Genomic DNA, 13,526 nt, shown 5'->3' on the forward strand with positions numbered 1-13,526 from the left:
GAAAACATTTTATATAAAGTGATCATTTTAAAATAGGTAATCCGTCAATAGACTGAGGCTACGCCTGGTCATCTTTACTGAACGTTTAAGGCCCAAGTAGCTCTTGCTTTGTGAAAAGTCCCCTTAAGCCTTGGCCAAAAAGCCCTGGAGAGCTGCCAGGCAAAGGAGTGTTTCTGCTAAGCCACAGAAGACAGGAGCAGAAGGTTCTGCTGTTTACTTGTGCCGAGTTCAAATCAGCCATTGTTACTGTGGTCAGAGGGAGTAGATAGGCAGTGATAGGCCACAGTATTTCCAGTGTATCCAGTCAAGCCACCTGGCTGAGAACCACACCAGTATCACATGAAAGGGAACAGTGCTTTATAAACAGACAGACCAGAAGGATTCAATAAACAAAGGTTTTTTTATTACAACATTTTCCATTTTTCCATTACTGATAATGGTTTGTGGCAAAAGAACATGGCTGCTGATTCTTTACAAAACCCAGGAAACAACTGTGATCTAGAGCGGCAAGCGACCACACGGTTTTCACCGACACACAACTTCTCTCCACACAGCAAGACAGGGTGCAACAACATTCAAAGCTATCCCAAAACCATATCCAACAGAAGGGCACAATCGCAATATCTTTTAATAAAAAAAAAACCAAACACCAATGTGAGTAAACATCCTCTGAAGCATTTCTCCCGACCTAGATGGTTTCCTTTCTCACTCCTTCCAATAGAAAAGGGCAGAAGTGTTACAACATGATCTTAATTTCTTTACGCCCAACATATAAAAAAACCCAAAGGATTGTGCATTTATCCTACAAATCAAATACAAAAGAAGAAAAATAATAATAACACAACGCCTCAATTTGAGAGCCGGTCATTGGTTGACAAAAAAAGCCACGCCTTGATTGGTTGATGAGCAATTTGTGTTCTCCATGTTCCAAAGGCCACACCCCTTGCTCTTTCCCTCTTCGCAGTGGGCCAATGGCTATTGGTCATCTCAGCCTTCCTCCACATGCGCTCCTCTGGTCAGCCGCGTCTGTCTACCGTTAGCATGGACACACGATGACACAACCCTTCCAGGTGTTGCAGGAGCAAAGGGGGGAGGCAGGGGGCTTCAACGATCCATCTTCTGCTTTCATCCGACAGTGGTGCAGCATGGTTGCTTCTTTTTTTGTTCTTTTCAATTTCCTTTTTTTCTCTTTTTTACATTTCGGTTATGAAGTTATAACAACTAGGAGAAGTGAATGAGAAAAAGGCAATGCAGGGGAGGGGTGGGGTGTGTGTGCACAGTGCATGATGGCATAAAGGGTCTTCATGATGACCCTGCCGCCTTCTCTTGTTCAATGGCTGCAAAGGAGACAGGAGAGAAACTCTTAGAATCCATCACATTATCTCTGCTCACGCCTAGACTACTCATAGGCTACTCAGACAACCATGCTCCACAAACAAAGGACACACTACACTGCTCTACACATGTTTAATAATATCTATCTAGAGGAGACATGTACAACATCTGTGTACTCACTCTCTTTTGAAGGAAGGGGGTTTTTCTCCTGGGTCTCGGTCTTCTTCAGCTTGGTCTTGTCGAAGCTGGTGACCTCCTCGAGATTGGGCTTGTCAGACATGATTGGAGTGTCTAAAAAGGAAAATGGTTTTGTCATTATTTTAGAAAGCTTTTATGTTTTGCAGCACAGCAACTACCATAGACAACTTTACTCACTGTGCCTTGAACGGCACCAAAATCTTTTGTTCGCTGAGGTCCAGTGGCTCGTGCGATTTGCATCAACTCCCGTTCAATTCACCCAGCGTCACACCCCCGCGAACAAAAAAAGACCGCACCCTCACTAAATAGCGTCTTGAGTTCCCCAAATTGAAAATTTACATAACAATACATGTTCCCACGCCAAAAAGATGGACACATTCACATATACTTCTTCAGGGGCAATAGTGGTAGAAATAGTCACACTAGCACCAATAATCCATCATCATACGAGTTATGTATTAGACAACATAGGCTATCCGAACAGCTCTTTGTTCCACGTGCATGATCATAGCCTTGCGAAGTCACTTGTCATGTCTTCTGCACGTAGACTAAGTCTGTGTGCAGCCTGAGGAACCACCGCCCAGTCGCCTTTATCTCTATGGACAGAGCACGTTTTGGCAACCATCGCCTCATTGTCAATGATTACAGTGGCAATAAACGTCATATGGCGTTAACGTTTCATTCCTATTATAAAAACGTCCCAAATAACGGCATGAGTCATCGGGACATCTGACCGATTCTCCAACACAAAGAGGCTTAACAAAGAAAATAGGTTAACCCGCGCAGCCTGTAATGATGTAATGTGCGATTTATCTAAGGCACGGGGTTCTAACAGCGTTTTAAAAGGGTTTCTGCCCGAAACAAACTGAATTCACACAGATTTATAAGCACAGGATTCATTCGCATCCTTTGTCTTCTGTATTTTAGGCTACTGCCTACCATCAGCATCTTTTTCTTTTCAAAACGAGGTATTCAATACGCACGCAAAATATATATCTTAGTCCAGGTAATGACTAAACAAAATTAAATTAATTGATCCAGATACTCACTTCAGTTTGGTTTATTTGCGCTCAGTAGACTTCCAACGCAAGGCTCTGCGGTGCAGCAATGTACAACACTATGCGCAAGCGTCAAATATATAGCCTACTGAGTAATATGCAAATGACCCACCGTGACATCACCACACCGTTTCCCAGCGTTGCTATTCCAGCGCGTGTTCAACAGCAGCGATTTTCAGAAGATAGGCTAGTCTACGTTTAGGCTGTATAGCCTACTTTTCGCAGCTATAACTTTAAAATGACGGGATTGTTTAAGCAAAATCATAAGTGCGCATAAACAGTAGCCTACACGTTTTTAAAGCAATTTCCAAAAAGTCTGAGTTAAGATTGCCTCCCTGTGGCAATGAGGGGAATAGCCGTCACCTGCCGTCATTTATGAACTTTTAGGCTATAGCCTACTGTATTTTCTGTAGGCTACAACAACACTGCGATTTGTGATGAAATTCGTAAATAAATCAAAAGGTGACCAAATGAAACAATGTCTGGCAAGATCACTAGGCCTACACCTAGACACAGACTATCAATGGGTTTGTATTGTGCATTTATCAGGCTAGCCTACACAATTAATGATCGGCCTAAAGGTAAAACTAGGCCTAAATGATAAATGCTTTTAAATAAAATATACCCAGTGCTCCGGAGATTATAGTTTGTGAAACTACATGCTTAGGTCTATGCAGAATAGGTGTTGAATTTCCCTTGGAAATCCCCCCTTGGGGATCAATAAAGGAGGCCTATCTATCTATCTGAACCATGTTTACGACAGCACTCTTAACAACTGTCAAACGTTCACTTTCTAGGCCTCAGAATGGTATAATATTCAAAAATCAGTTAGCTAATGATAGCCTAGTCACCTGAAAAAATACGAGAGATCTTTTGCAAAACCATTAGGCGCAAATCTATGCAGAAGTAGGCTAAGGCATAGCCTTAATCTGGGAGCCATTAAACATGACAGCAGCCTAATCTGATGGTGGGCTACTTTACATTGCACCAGTTGTTAATTTTGACACAACAATGAAAAAGTGACGAAAAGATAGGCTACAGCTAGTACTGGTCTATAATTGCCACTCCTTCATCAGAACATGTTCGACCACACCTATTTTAGGACGATACTGCGTGCAGTGATTTGGGCTTTTATTTTGATATTCTGTGAATACTTTTGCGACCCGGAAGTTATTGTAGTCGCACATTTGTAGTTGCAATGCGGCTTTTACACACGTGAAACGAGTAAACTGTTATAGACTTTTGGATGAATCATATTTTGATATAAGTTGTATGACTTTTTGAAGCGAGTGGAAAATGAAGTTTGCATACAGGGTATGTTTCTAGCTGCTGTTTGTGACAAACTAGCAAATTAACGTTAACTTTGCTGTTGGAAGTACGTTAGCTCTGTAAATTAATGTTAACGTTAGCTGTTGTTATGCTCATCATTTCCCCGTTGTACATGTCGGTATTTCCATACTTTTTAACATAGCTAAAGTCATTTGCCAATGCACTGCAAAAAATTCATTGATGTGTTGTTATTTGAAGCATCATTGACGGACCTCAGTGACTGTAGTGAGAACATTGTGTAGCAGTCTTGTGTAGCAGTCTTTGGAGACCACTTATTTTGTCAGGTCAGATCTTGACATTAGACTGGTACCATTCTGGTACTTAGACTCTGGATATTTGTCTGTAACATTTTCAGTTCTCAAATCTACTGGGAGCGGTGTATCGTCATGGGAACCTGAATTTCTCCAAGGATGGAAACTCCGTGATCAGTCCTGTCGGAAACCGATTATCCGTTTTTGATTTGAAGAAGTGAGTGTCAATTTGTCTATTCCTGATGTATAGAGGGAAGTGAAGTGTTTTTAAATGGGGCTAGCAATTAATCACATGGAAACATAAACTCTATTAACGAAATGTCACAATGTATCTCACCAATGTCTCTCTTATTGTAGCAACAAGTCAGAGACACTGCCAGTGTCTACCACAAAGAACATCACATGTGTTGGTCTTACTCCAGATGGAAGCCTTGCCATTCTGGTTGATGAGGGTAAGATGACATTGTTACATATGCTATTTTCCCTTATTGCATGTTACTAATGTAACCCAAATGATTAACTGAAGGTGCATCAGTAAACATATGGGGTTGATGAATTTTGTAGATGGAGCTGCGATATTGGTGAGCCTGGTCACACGTGCTGTGCTGCATCATTACCATTTCCACAAACCGGTCAACAGTGTGAGCTTCTCTCCAGATGGCAGGTCAGTTTATTAGTTTACACTCTTCTGTGATCCACTTACTCACTTACACTCTCTCTCTCTCTCTCGCACTCGCACACACGCACACACACACACACACACACACACACACTAATGTTTCCACCTATGCACCCGTATGGATATGAGTGACATTGTTTGGCCATAATCTGGGCGTACATACACCTATTGCTGTGTGAAAAAAAGCCAGAAATGCCACTGCCTTAAACTTAGGCATTATTCATTATTAATGTTTTGGACTTGTCCATCCTCTATGAACATGTATGATTATTAGTTGATCAGCTGTATTGCAGCATGCCCAAGCTGTGTGTATGAAGAATTGTCTTTTTGTGTTGTTTTAGGAAGTTTGTGATCACTAAAGAGAACGTAGCACTGATGTACTATGCCCCAGGGAAGAAGCGTGAGTTCAATGCCTTTCAGCTGGACAAGAGCTACTATGGCCCCTACGATGAGACCACTTGCATTGACTGGACAACGGACTCCAAGTACGTTGCTGCCCTGTATATTTCAAGGTCTTAGAAGTGCTTAAGTAATGTGAACATTTCTTGTAAGATTATGCAAGAAGTATTATACAAAGCTTTGACTATTCAGAAAGATGTATAACTTGGGGATTTTAAAGGTGAGAAGAAGAATTATCCAACAACACACTCTCTGTCTTTAGTTTTTGTTCACTAATTTTATAGTCCATATACACTTTTCTGACTATTAATATGTTGCACCCTGTTCCCCATTGCTGCGTTGTCGACTCTGTTCTCCACTGTGAAGGTGTTTTGCCGTGGGCAGTAAGGACATGTCCACCTGGGTGTTTGGTGCAGAGCGCTGGGCCAACCTCATCTACTACTCTTTAGGTGGCCACAAAGATGTGGTGGTGGGCTGCTTCTTTGAGAAAGACAGCTTGGATGTGAGTCATACTACAGTATTTGCTGGTACCGCTTTTTCACCCTGGTCAAATACACTGTTTGATTATGATACATTGACATCTATTCACAAATCAGGAATTTTAAACATACACTATTATGTCTGATTTGTGTGGTTCACTGTGTCATCTTGCTTAAGAATAGGCTGAATATGGATGTGTGTTTTGGAACAAAGAATGTGTCTGGACAGTATCCTTCCTGTGTGTGTGTGTGTGTGTGTGTGTGTGTGTGTGTGTGTGTGTGTGTGTGTGTGTGTGTGTGTGTGTGTGTGTGTGTGTGTGTGTGTGTGGGGTGTGTGTGTGTGTGTGCGCACAGCTGTACACTGTGAGCCAGGATGGCACCCTGTGTATGTGGGAGAGCGACACGGAGCCCGAGGAGCTAAAGAAGGGGCTTCGCTACAAGGAGCGCAAACAGAAAGAACGCCAGAACGCCCGAGTAACGGAGGATCAGGAGGAGGAAGAGGAAGTAGTGGAGGAAGGAGAAGATGGAGAGATGAGGGGAGAGGTGATCAAAGGGAGCGCAGATGCACCCCAAGAAGAGGACGGAATCAAGAATGTGCGCTACAGGCAGAGGAGCAAGTAAGGAATCTTTCTCTTTGCTAGCACTACCATGTTTAGACATAAGGATTAATATTGTGTATACCTGTATATTTACCAGCCTGCTAGTAAAGACAGGAATTGGTGGATATAATTAGTTTCACAACAGATGTAGGATAATTAGATTAATGATTGAGCTGCTGCTACTGTCAGATCATGAGATTATTTTGTAAGGTTCCTTGGATAGAAGTATCTTCTAAATATCTCAGCACAATGGCAGCTGGATAATCCATCCACAAAGTGGCACAGATGACCAGGAATGTATTAAATGCTAAGCTCTTGTCCATTGTGTTTCCATTTTTAATCTGTGTTAATCTGTCAGTAGGAGGAAGGGTGTTTTTTTTTCATTGCATCACTTGTTAATATTGTTATTGTTTCTCAGTATGGGCTGTTTTATTTGAAAAAAAATGACCTTGGGCTTTGGGTATCTGTGTGTGACCCATCCACAGGCAGTTCTTTAACAAAGAGGGCGACTTCAACAAGCTGACTGCCGCAGCCTTTCACAAGGACACTCACATCCTAGTGACCGGTTTTGCATCGGGAGTTTTCCACCTGCACGAGCTGCCCGAGTTTAACCTCATACACTCCCTCAGGTGAGCACCTGTGCGTGCGTGTGTGTGTGTGTGCGTGTATGCATGCTCACTCTCCACCTCAACGAAAGGGCAAGCATCAAGACAAGAAATAAAAGTGTTGTGTGAAAGTGGCCTCAAAGCCATAATTACATTGCTGTGTATTCCCTCCTCAGCATTTCTGATCAGCGGATCGCCGCCATAGCTATGAATTGCACAGGAGACTGGATTGGTTTTGGCTGTTCAGGTATCCATATAACTTTGCCATTTCACGACTAGCAGCCTGAGTCACAATGGGAGTTGGGATGTTTGTGTACTTGTGTGTGTTTCAGGTCCCTCATTGACGTGCGACTCTGTGTGTTTCAGGTCTAGGCCAGCTGTTGGTGTGGGAATGGCAGAGTGAATCTTATGTCTTCAAACAGCAGGGTCATTTCAACAACATGGCAGCTCTGGCGTACTCTCCTGATGGGCAGTACGTAGCCACAGGAGGGGATGATGGGAAGGTGAGTCTTTACAGGACTGTAGTTTTGATTCTCAGCCACCAAAGGCAACTAAGGATTTTTGGTTCCAGGGATTCATGTAAACATGGATTTATGTCTGTATGTATTTTGAAGCTTTTTATCCACCATTGCGGATTGCTGAATGTGCTTTGAAATGGTCCTTATCTTAACATGTAGTGCTGTGTATTTTAGAATAAAGTACATAGAATAATTGGAACAAGATATTTGAATTTGTTTTTCTGCAAGGTCCCTTACAAAATTTTGGAGCATTTGAACATTTACCAGTGGTGTAATTGTCAGTGCCCTCGATCTGTGCATTTCAGGTGAAAGTGTGGAACACCAACAGTGGTCTGTGTTTTGTGACCTTCACTGAGCACACCAGCAGTGTCACAAACGTCACCTTCACCTCCAGTGGCTTTGTGGTGGTCAGCGCTTCACTGGACGGTACAGTTCGCGCGTTTGACTTGCACAGGTACAGCTCTGCTCACCTTCCTCCAACCATTCACCTTCCCGAGTGTGCACTGAGGCCGTGAGGCATGCATGAGTGTGCTACTATTTCACAACTCTTGACTCCCTCTAGTGTCCACAGTATGCAGTACAGTCTCTACAGTAGTACCAATTGGCCAGTGACTGTAGTGCCTTAGAATGACTTTGATTTCTCATTATATGCCATTGGCTTAGGTTAGGAAGATTGGTTGAGTTTGTTACACTGTTGTATATACCTAACGGTAGATATGTATTATACCCATATCTCAACACTGTGCTGTACTCTTACTGCTCCATAGGTACAGAAATTTCCGAACCTTTACGTCTCCCCGACCAGCGCAGTTCTCCTCCCTCGCTGTAGATGGCAGCGGGGAGCTGGTCTGTGCTGGAGCCCAGGACTCCTTTGAGATCTTCCTCTGGTCCATGCAGACTGGTCGCTTGCTGGAGGTGAGAGACTCCTCCACATCTCTGCTGTCATTCAGACGGAATCTGAATGTTATTGAACGCCTGATAATTCATAAATAGATGAATTAGATGTATTTCATCTCCTATTCTGCACACCCCTCTATATGTCACACACAGTTGCACTTTTCATTTACAAATTTAGAACAAGGCCTTGTGTTGTTCAAACGGTAAACCCAAGCAATTTGATAAAATGAGTGATGGGTGCGTTGCATGGCTATATTGTTAACAATTATTTGGCTGTATGTGTGCATAGGTCCTTAGTGGTCATGAAGGTCCAGTGAGCTGTCTGAGTTTCTGCCCGTCACGCGCTGTGTTGGCCAGTGCCTCCTGGGACCGGACTGTCCGCCTCTGGGACATGCTGGACAGTTGGCATGCCAAAGAGGTGTTGCGACTCACATCTGACGGTACGGAAATGATCACAATTCAACTCCTCATATAATGGGAACAAGTCGTGTGTTTTTGGACTGTAACACACACTTGTTGTGTTTTCATATTCACATTTATTTGAAAACCTGATTGCTGTTCAGGACAGATTTATTTGGAGGATGATGAGAGAAAGTCTAAACAGATGCCCCCTTTTCCTTCAGGCATGGCCGTGGCATACCGGCCGGATGGCCAGGAGCTCGCCGTGGCAACACTGGACGGCGAGATCTCTTTCTGGAACTCTCAGACAGCAGCACAAATGGGGTCGATCACTGGACGCCATGACCTACAGATGGGACGCAAAGACGCAGACAAGATCACCGCCAAACAGTCCTCCAAGGGCAAGTGAGTTAAGCTAGTGGAACGACCTGCCAAGTCTCATTGTGACGTTCAAATCAAAGTGTGTCTGCTTTGTCATCACCTTAATCACTGTAGCACTCACTACTCAAGCTGTCTAATTTAGATTCCTTTTTACACAATGCAGTTCATCACGTGACTGATTAGCTTTGTCCTTATTTGGTAGAATTGCAACACTGTGTGCATGTGTGGCTGTTGTTCATGTCTCTCTCTCTCTCTCTCTCTCCCCCTCCCTCTCTGTCTCTCTCTCTCCCTCTCTGTCTCTAGGTCTTTTACGTCCTTGTGCTACTCAGCTGATGGCGAGTCCATTCTGGCTGGTGGCCACTCCAAATTTGTGTGCATCTATAACATACGAGAGCAGGTCCTCCTCAAGAAGTTTGAAATCTCCTGCAACTTGTCTTTGGATGCCATGGAGGTACCTCTCTCAACCTTTCTCTCTCTTTCTGATTTTATTTTACCAATAGGAAAGTCATCATTAGGCAAACTATGTTATTCATCACCTAATACTGATGGGTGTGTTTTGTAGGAGTTCCTGGACAGACGTAAGATGACGGAGTTTGGCAGTCTGTCCATGGTGGATGAAGGGGCTGGTGATGGAGATGGAGTTGAGGTCAGCCTACCTGGAGTCAGGAGAGGTGGGACCTTGTCTGAATGTGACCCCTCATACCTGTTACATATTAAAAGCATCCTCTGAACTGGTTTAGAATATATGCTCACTCAGATACACAGGGATACAGTATGTCCAACACATCTCCATATTTGTTGTTTTATTTGGGCTGAAATAGGAATTTAGCAAGCAGTGATTTTTGTGTTTGCAGTTGGACAATACATTTTAATGTCACATTGACTTCCAGCAGCAACATTAACTGTGAACCTCCCCCTGTGCCTTTATAGGGGATATGAGCTCCCGTCACTTCAAGCCAGAGATCCGGGTTAGCTCTCTCCACTTCTCTCCTACTGGTGAGTGCCACAGCAAGCAGACAGATCATTTTAACCCTCAGAAACCTACAAAAGGAGGAATGTTATTTGTGTATCATGTAATATACAGAGAAGTCCTTAATTACTCATACCCATGACCGTTTCTGTTTAATACAATGTCTTACTTGATCAATACTTTTTTTTGTGTGTATCTAGCAAAATGTATTGTCTTCTGTGTTGTGCTTATGTCATTTCCAGGCAGAGTAAACTCATTGGTCAATTAGAATATAATATAATAGGTATTTTTGGTACCCTTTTAAATCAGCATTGTGTAATGACACATTTTAGATGTGCACCCTTGGCTTTAGAGGATCTGTTGGTCGACTCATGAGCTCTTTCTGACTTTCCTCTCCACTAATCAGGGCGTAGCTGGGCGGCCACGTCCACCGAGGGTCTGATGATCTACTCTCTGGATGCATCACTTGTGTTTGACCCGTACGACCTCGACCTGGACGTAACGCCGGCCAGCGTGAGACGGCAGCTGAAGAAGTGCGAGTGGTCGTTGGCCATCCTGCTGGCTTTCCGCCTGAACGAGAGCGCCCTCATCAGGGAGGTGCTGGAAGCGCTGCCTCATGAACAGAGTAGGAACACTCTCTCAAGGCTCCCTGATGCTCTACCCTCCTACATTAAGATGTTGTAATTAATGTGTGACTGTCTTGTGTACCTGTTTGGATATGTGTGTTTGTATGTCAGTTCCTGTGGTGTGCAGCACGTTGCCAGATGTGTATGTGGAGAAGCTGCTGGCATTCGTTGGAACTACGCTGGAGAATAGTCGGCACCTTCAGTTCTACTTAACTTGGGCTCAGAGTTTACTCACAATACATGGACAGAAGCTGAAGAACAGGTACTTGCATATGAGTAAACCACACACACACACACACACACACACACACCAGACTCTCAACTACTTCATTGAAGATACACTGGTACAGTTACATCCCTAGTCCAAGACATACAGAGGCAGATACACTCTGTATTGTTATATAGTGCACATCAGTGTATGATTGTATGATGCTGCTGTGTAATTTGTGTGTGATATGTGCGGTGCAGGTCAGGGGCCATACTTCCCACCATCCAGTCGTTACAGAAGAGCATCCAGAGACACCATGATGATCTCTCCAAGCTGTGAGTCCATGATACACACATGCATCTACCTTTCAAAATACTTATAATGGTCAATGCTGCTCATATTTTCAGAACAGTGAAAGTTGAAAATGGATGTGTGCTGTATTAAACCATTGTCTCATTCTCTTCCCCAGATGTGACTGGAACATTTATGCCCTGCGCTACGCTGTGGCCCTGTCCAATCAGAGAGGACTGAAACGAGCGGCAGCGGATGAGCTGAGTGAGGAAGAGGAGGGTTCAGAGGAGGAAGATGACCTGATGTATGAGCCACTCATGACAGAAAGTGACCTGCTTTCATAGCCCACTAGAGGGAGCTCTCACTCATTCAACTACAGGACTGTTGGGCAGAGCAGTAGGGCACTCTGAAGGTATCCAGTACCTTGTGAATAGTAAAAACCAGTCACCCAGAGCTGGAAGTGAAGTGGACCAGCTATGAGGGAGCAGAACAGGTCCGACCGTGCCTGGGAGGCTAGTCAATTTGACTCAAATCAAATTGACTCAAATTGGAGTCTTAGAAATTGTGCCATTTTCTACTAAGTTGATAAATTGGGTCAACAGCATACTTTGTAAAACATGTTTTGATATACTTGCTCTATGTTTTTGAAAATATATTCGTAACCAAACTTTTATATTCTGATTGAATGTAGTGCATTTCAGGGCTGTGTATCGGCAAGGACCTTAGCAAGGACCTCACAATATGATATGCATCATAATACATGGATCACAAACACAATACAATACACCGCGATATATTGTGATACTATACATATTGTGAAATATGCTGTGTACCACCTGGGCAGTACAATGTAGATCACATTATACTGATAATTCCGTAGCCAAATAATAAAAAAAAATACCAAAATAGTCAGCATGTATACAGGCTGGCGCCATCTTGGGAAAGCAGTCACATGACAATTCAGCTCACGTTGCACGATGTTGGACTGGAGCAACTCAAGCTGAACGGTCAGGTGACTGTTTTCCCAAGATGGCACCCGCTTGTATACGTGTACGGTACTGTTTCTAAACTATCTTTTTAATAAATTGTCTGTACACTTACAAAGTTCTCAAAGGTCATGGGACAAGTGAATAGCTGTACACACTGGTGTCAGTCAATGTGTGACACTCAGGGTTCCCACTCTGTCAAATGTAAAATTCCATGACTTTTCCCTGAGTTTCCCTGACAAAAAAAAAACTGAATTTCCATGACTTACTATAATGAATGGTACAATATACAGTATATATAATAACCAAATATGCACCAATCCTGAGTGGAAATATTTGTATTCATGTATTATTGCAAGTAAATTAAACTGCTTCAGCGAAATTCCCTGATATTCCATGACTTTTCCCCAAAAATGATAAAATTCCCTGACTTTCCATGTCTGGAATAGAAATTTCATGACCCGTGGGAACCTGACTATATTGCAACCATGGACGTATTACATATAATAGACCTAGAGAGAATGAGGAAGTACAGCTGACTCTAGGCTAACTTCAGCCAAAAATGGACATCTGAATTTTGCCTACAGAAAGGCCCCAAAGCTGCCATATAAGGAGATCTGGGTAGTACCATCTTTGTCCATATAAGGAGATCCGGATCTTCAGTTCAGTTTAGGGGCTTTTTTGCAGCTGAACTTCAGAGGTGTATACACCATAGATATTAGAAAGCTGATTGCTGGCCAATTGTGTCCACCACATGCATTCAACCCAGTTTTCTGGAATGTGGCATGTGTGTGTTGGTGAGAAGGTAGGAACAGAGCAGTATAATCTAAAGTAGAAGTGCCCATGACATAACCCGTGCCCAGGTATAACAGTAAGAGGAAAGGGGAAATGCCACTATGTGAGACAGACTGGACTTCACACAAGTGCCCTGTTTTTTTGTCTCTCCAACAGCCTCAGCTCACTCTTCCAAGTAACTATCCAAGTAACTGGCTCCCTCTAGTGGTTGCAGCCAAAGAGGTCTGTGGACACCATCTTGATGTAATAATTTTGTGGGACTGATTTGTCCCCGTGTACCTTTGAAGAATGTGACTTGGTTGGACTTGCAGTCCTCCTCTGGGCACTCCACAGCAGCACCCAGAACGTCAGAACTCCCATGGTGTCATCATTCTATTGTTGACTATACTTCGGGACCATAGACTACTGGCTGTGTCAAACCAACAGTTGTGTCACACACAGGGTTATTTAATCAGTATGTTTGCTATTGGATAAATGGATACCTTATTATATTGTTTGTAATAATGTTCTTTATAAGGACAGC

The 13,526-nt window shown here is 43.2% G+C and overlaps 2 protein-coding genes across 2 annotated transcripts; one reads left to right on the forward strand and one right to left on the reverse strand.

Annotated features, from left to right (window-relative positions):
- Window positions 1–381: 381 nt before the first annotated feature.
- LOC143135986 (thymosin beta-11-like) lies at window positions 382–2,729 on the reverse strand. The gene is made up of 3 exons (XM_076296387.1): window positions 2,583–2,729; window positions 1,516–1,626; window positions 382–1,337 (listed from the first exon to the last, which is right to left on the reverse strand). The coding sequence occupies exons 2-3, from the start codon at window positions 1,613–1,615 to the stop codon at window positions 1,303–1,305; spliced, it is 135 nt and encodes a 44-aa protein (XP_076152502.1). The 5' UTR covers window positions 1,616–1,626; window positions 2,583–2,729; the 3' UTR covers window positions 382–1,302.
- A 1,053-nt stretch (window positions 2,730–3,782) lies between these two features.
- Window positions 3,783–12,643, forward strand: pwp2h (PWP2 small subunit processome component). Its single transcript, XM_076296389.1, has 21 exons — window positions 3,783–3,905; window positions 4,276–4,388; window positions 4,529–4,623; window positions 4,736–4,835; window positions 5,192–5,335; window positions 5,616–5,751; window positions 6,083–6,345; window positions 6,813–6,956; window positions 7,109–7,179; window positions 7,299–7,435; window positions 7,756–7,904; window positions 8,218–8,365; window positions 8,637–8,787; window positions 8,971–9,151; window positions 9,431–9,578; window positions 9,690–9,798; window positions 10,058–10,123; window positions 10,504–10,722; window positions 10,835–10,985; window positions 11,192–11,266; window positions 11,401–12,643. Exons 1-21 carry the CDS (start codon window positions 3,888–3,890, stop codon window positions 11,564–11,566), a joined length of 2,784 nt encoding a protein of 927 aa, XP_076152504.1. The 5' UTR covers window positions 3,783–3,887; the 3' UTR covers window positions 11,567–12,643.
- Window positions 12,644–13,526: the final 883 nt, after the last annotated feature.

The sequence above is a fragment of the Alosa pseudoharengus genome, unplaced genomic scaffold (genome assembly GCF_046254945.1).
Source record: "Alosa pseudoharengus isolate Yale_2024_CS ecotype anadromous, Long Island Sound unplaced genomic scaffold, YU_APseudo_1.1 YU_APseudo_1.1_scf_20, whole genome shotgun sequence".
Classification (NCBI taxonomy): domain Eukaryota; kingdom Metazoa; phylum Chordata; class Actinopteri; order Clupeiformes; family Clupeidae; genus Alosa; species Alosa pseudoharengus.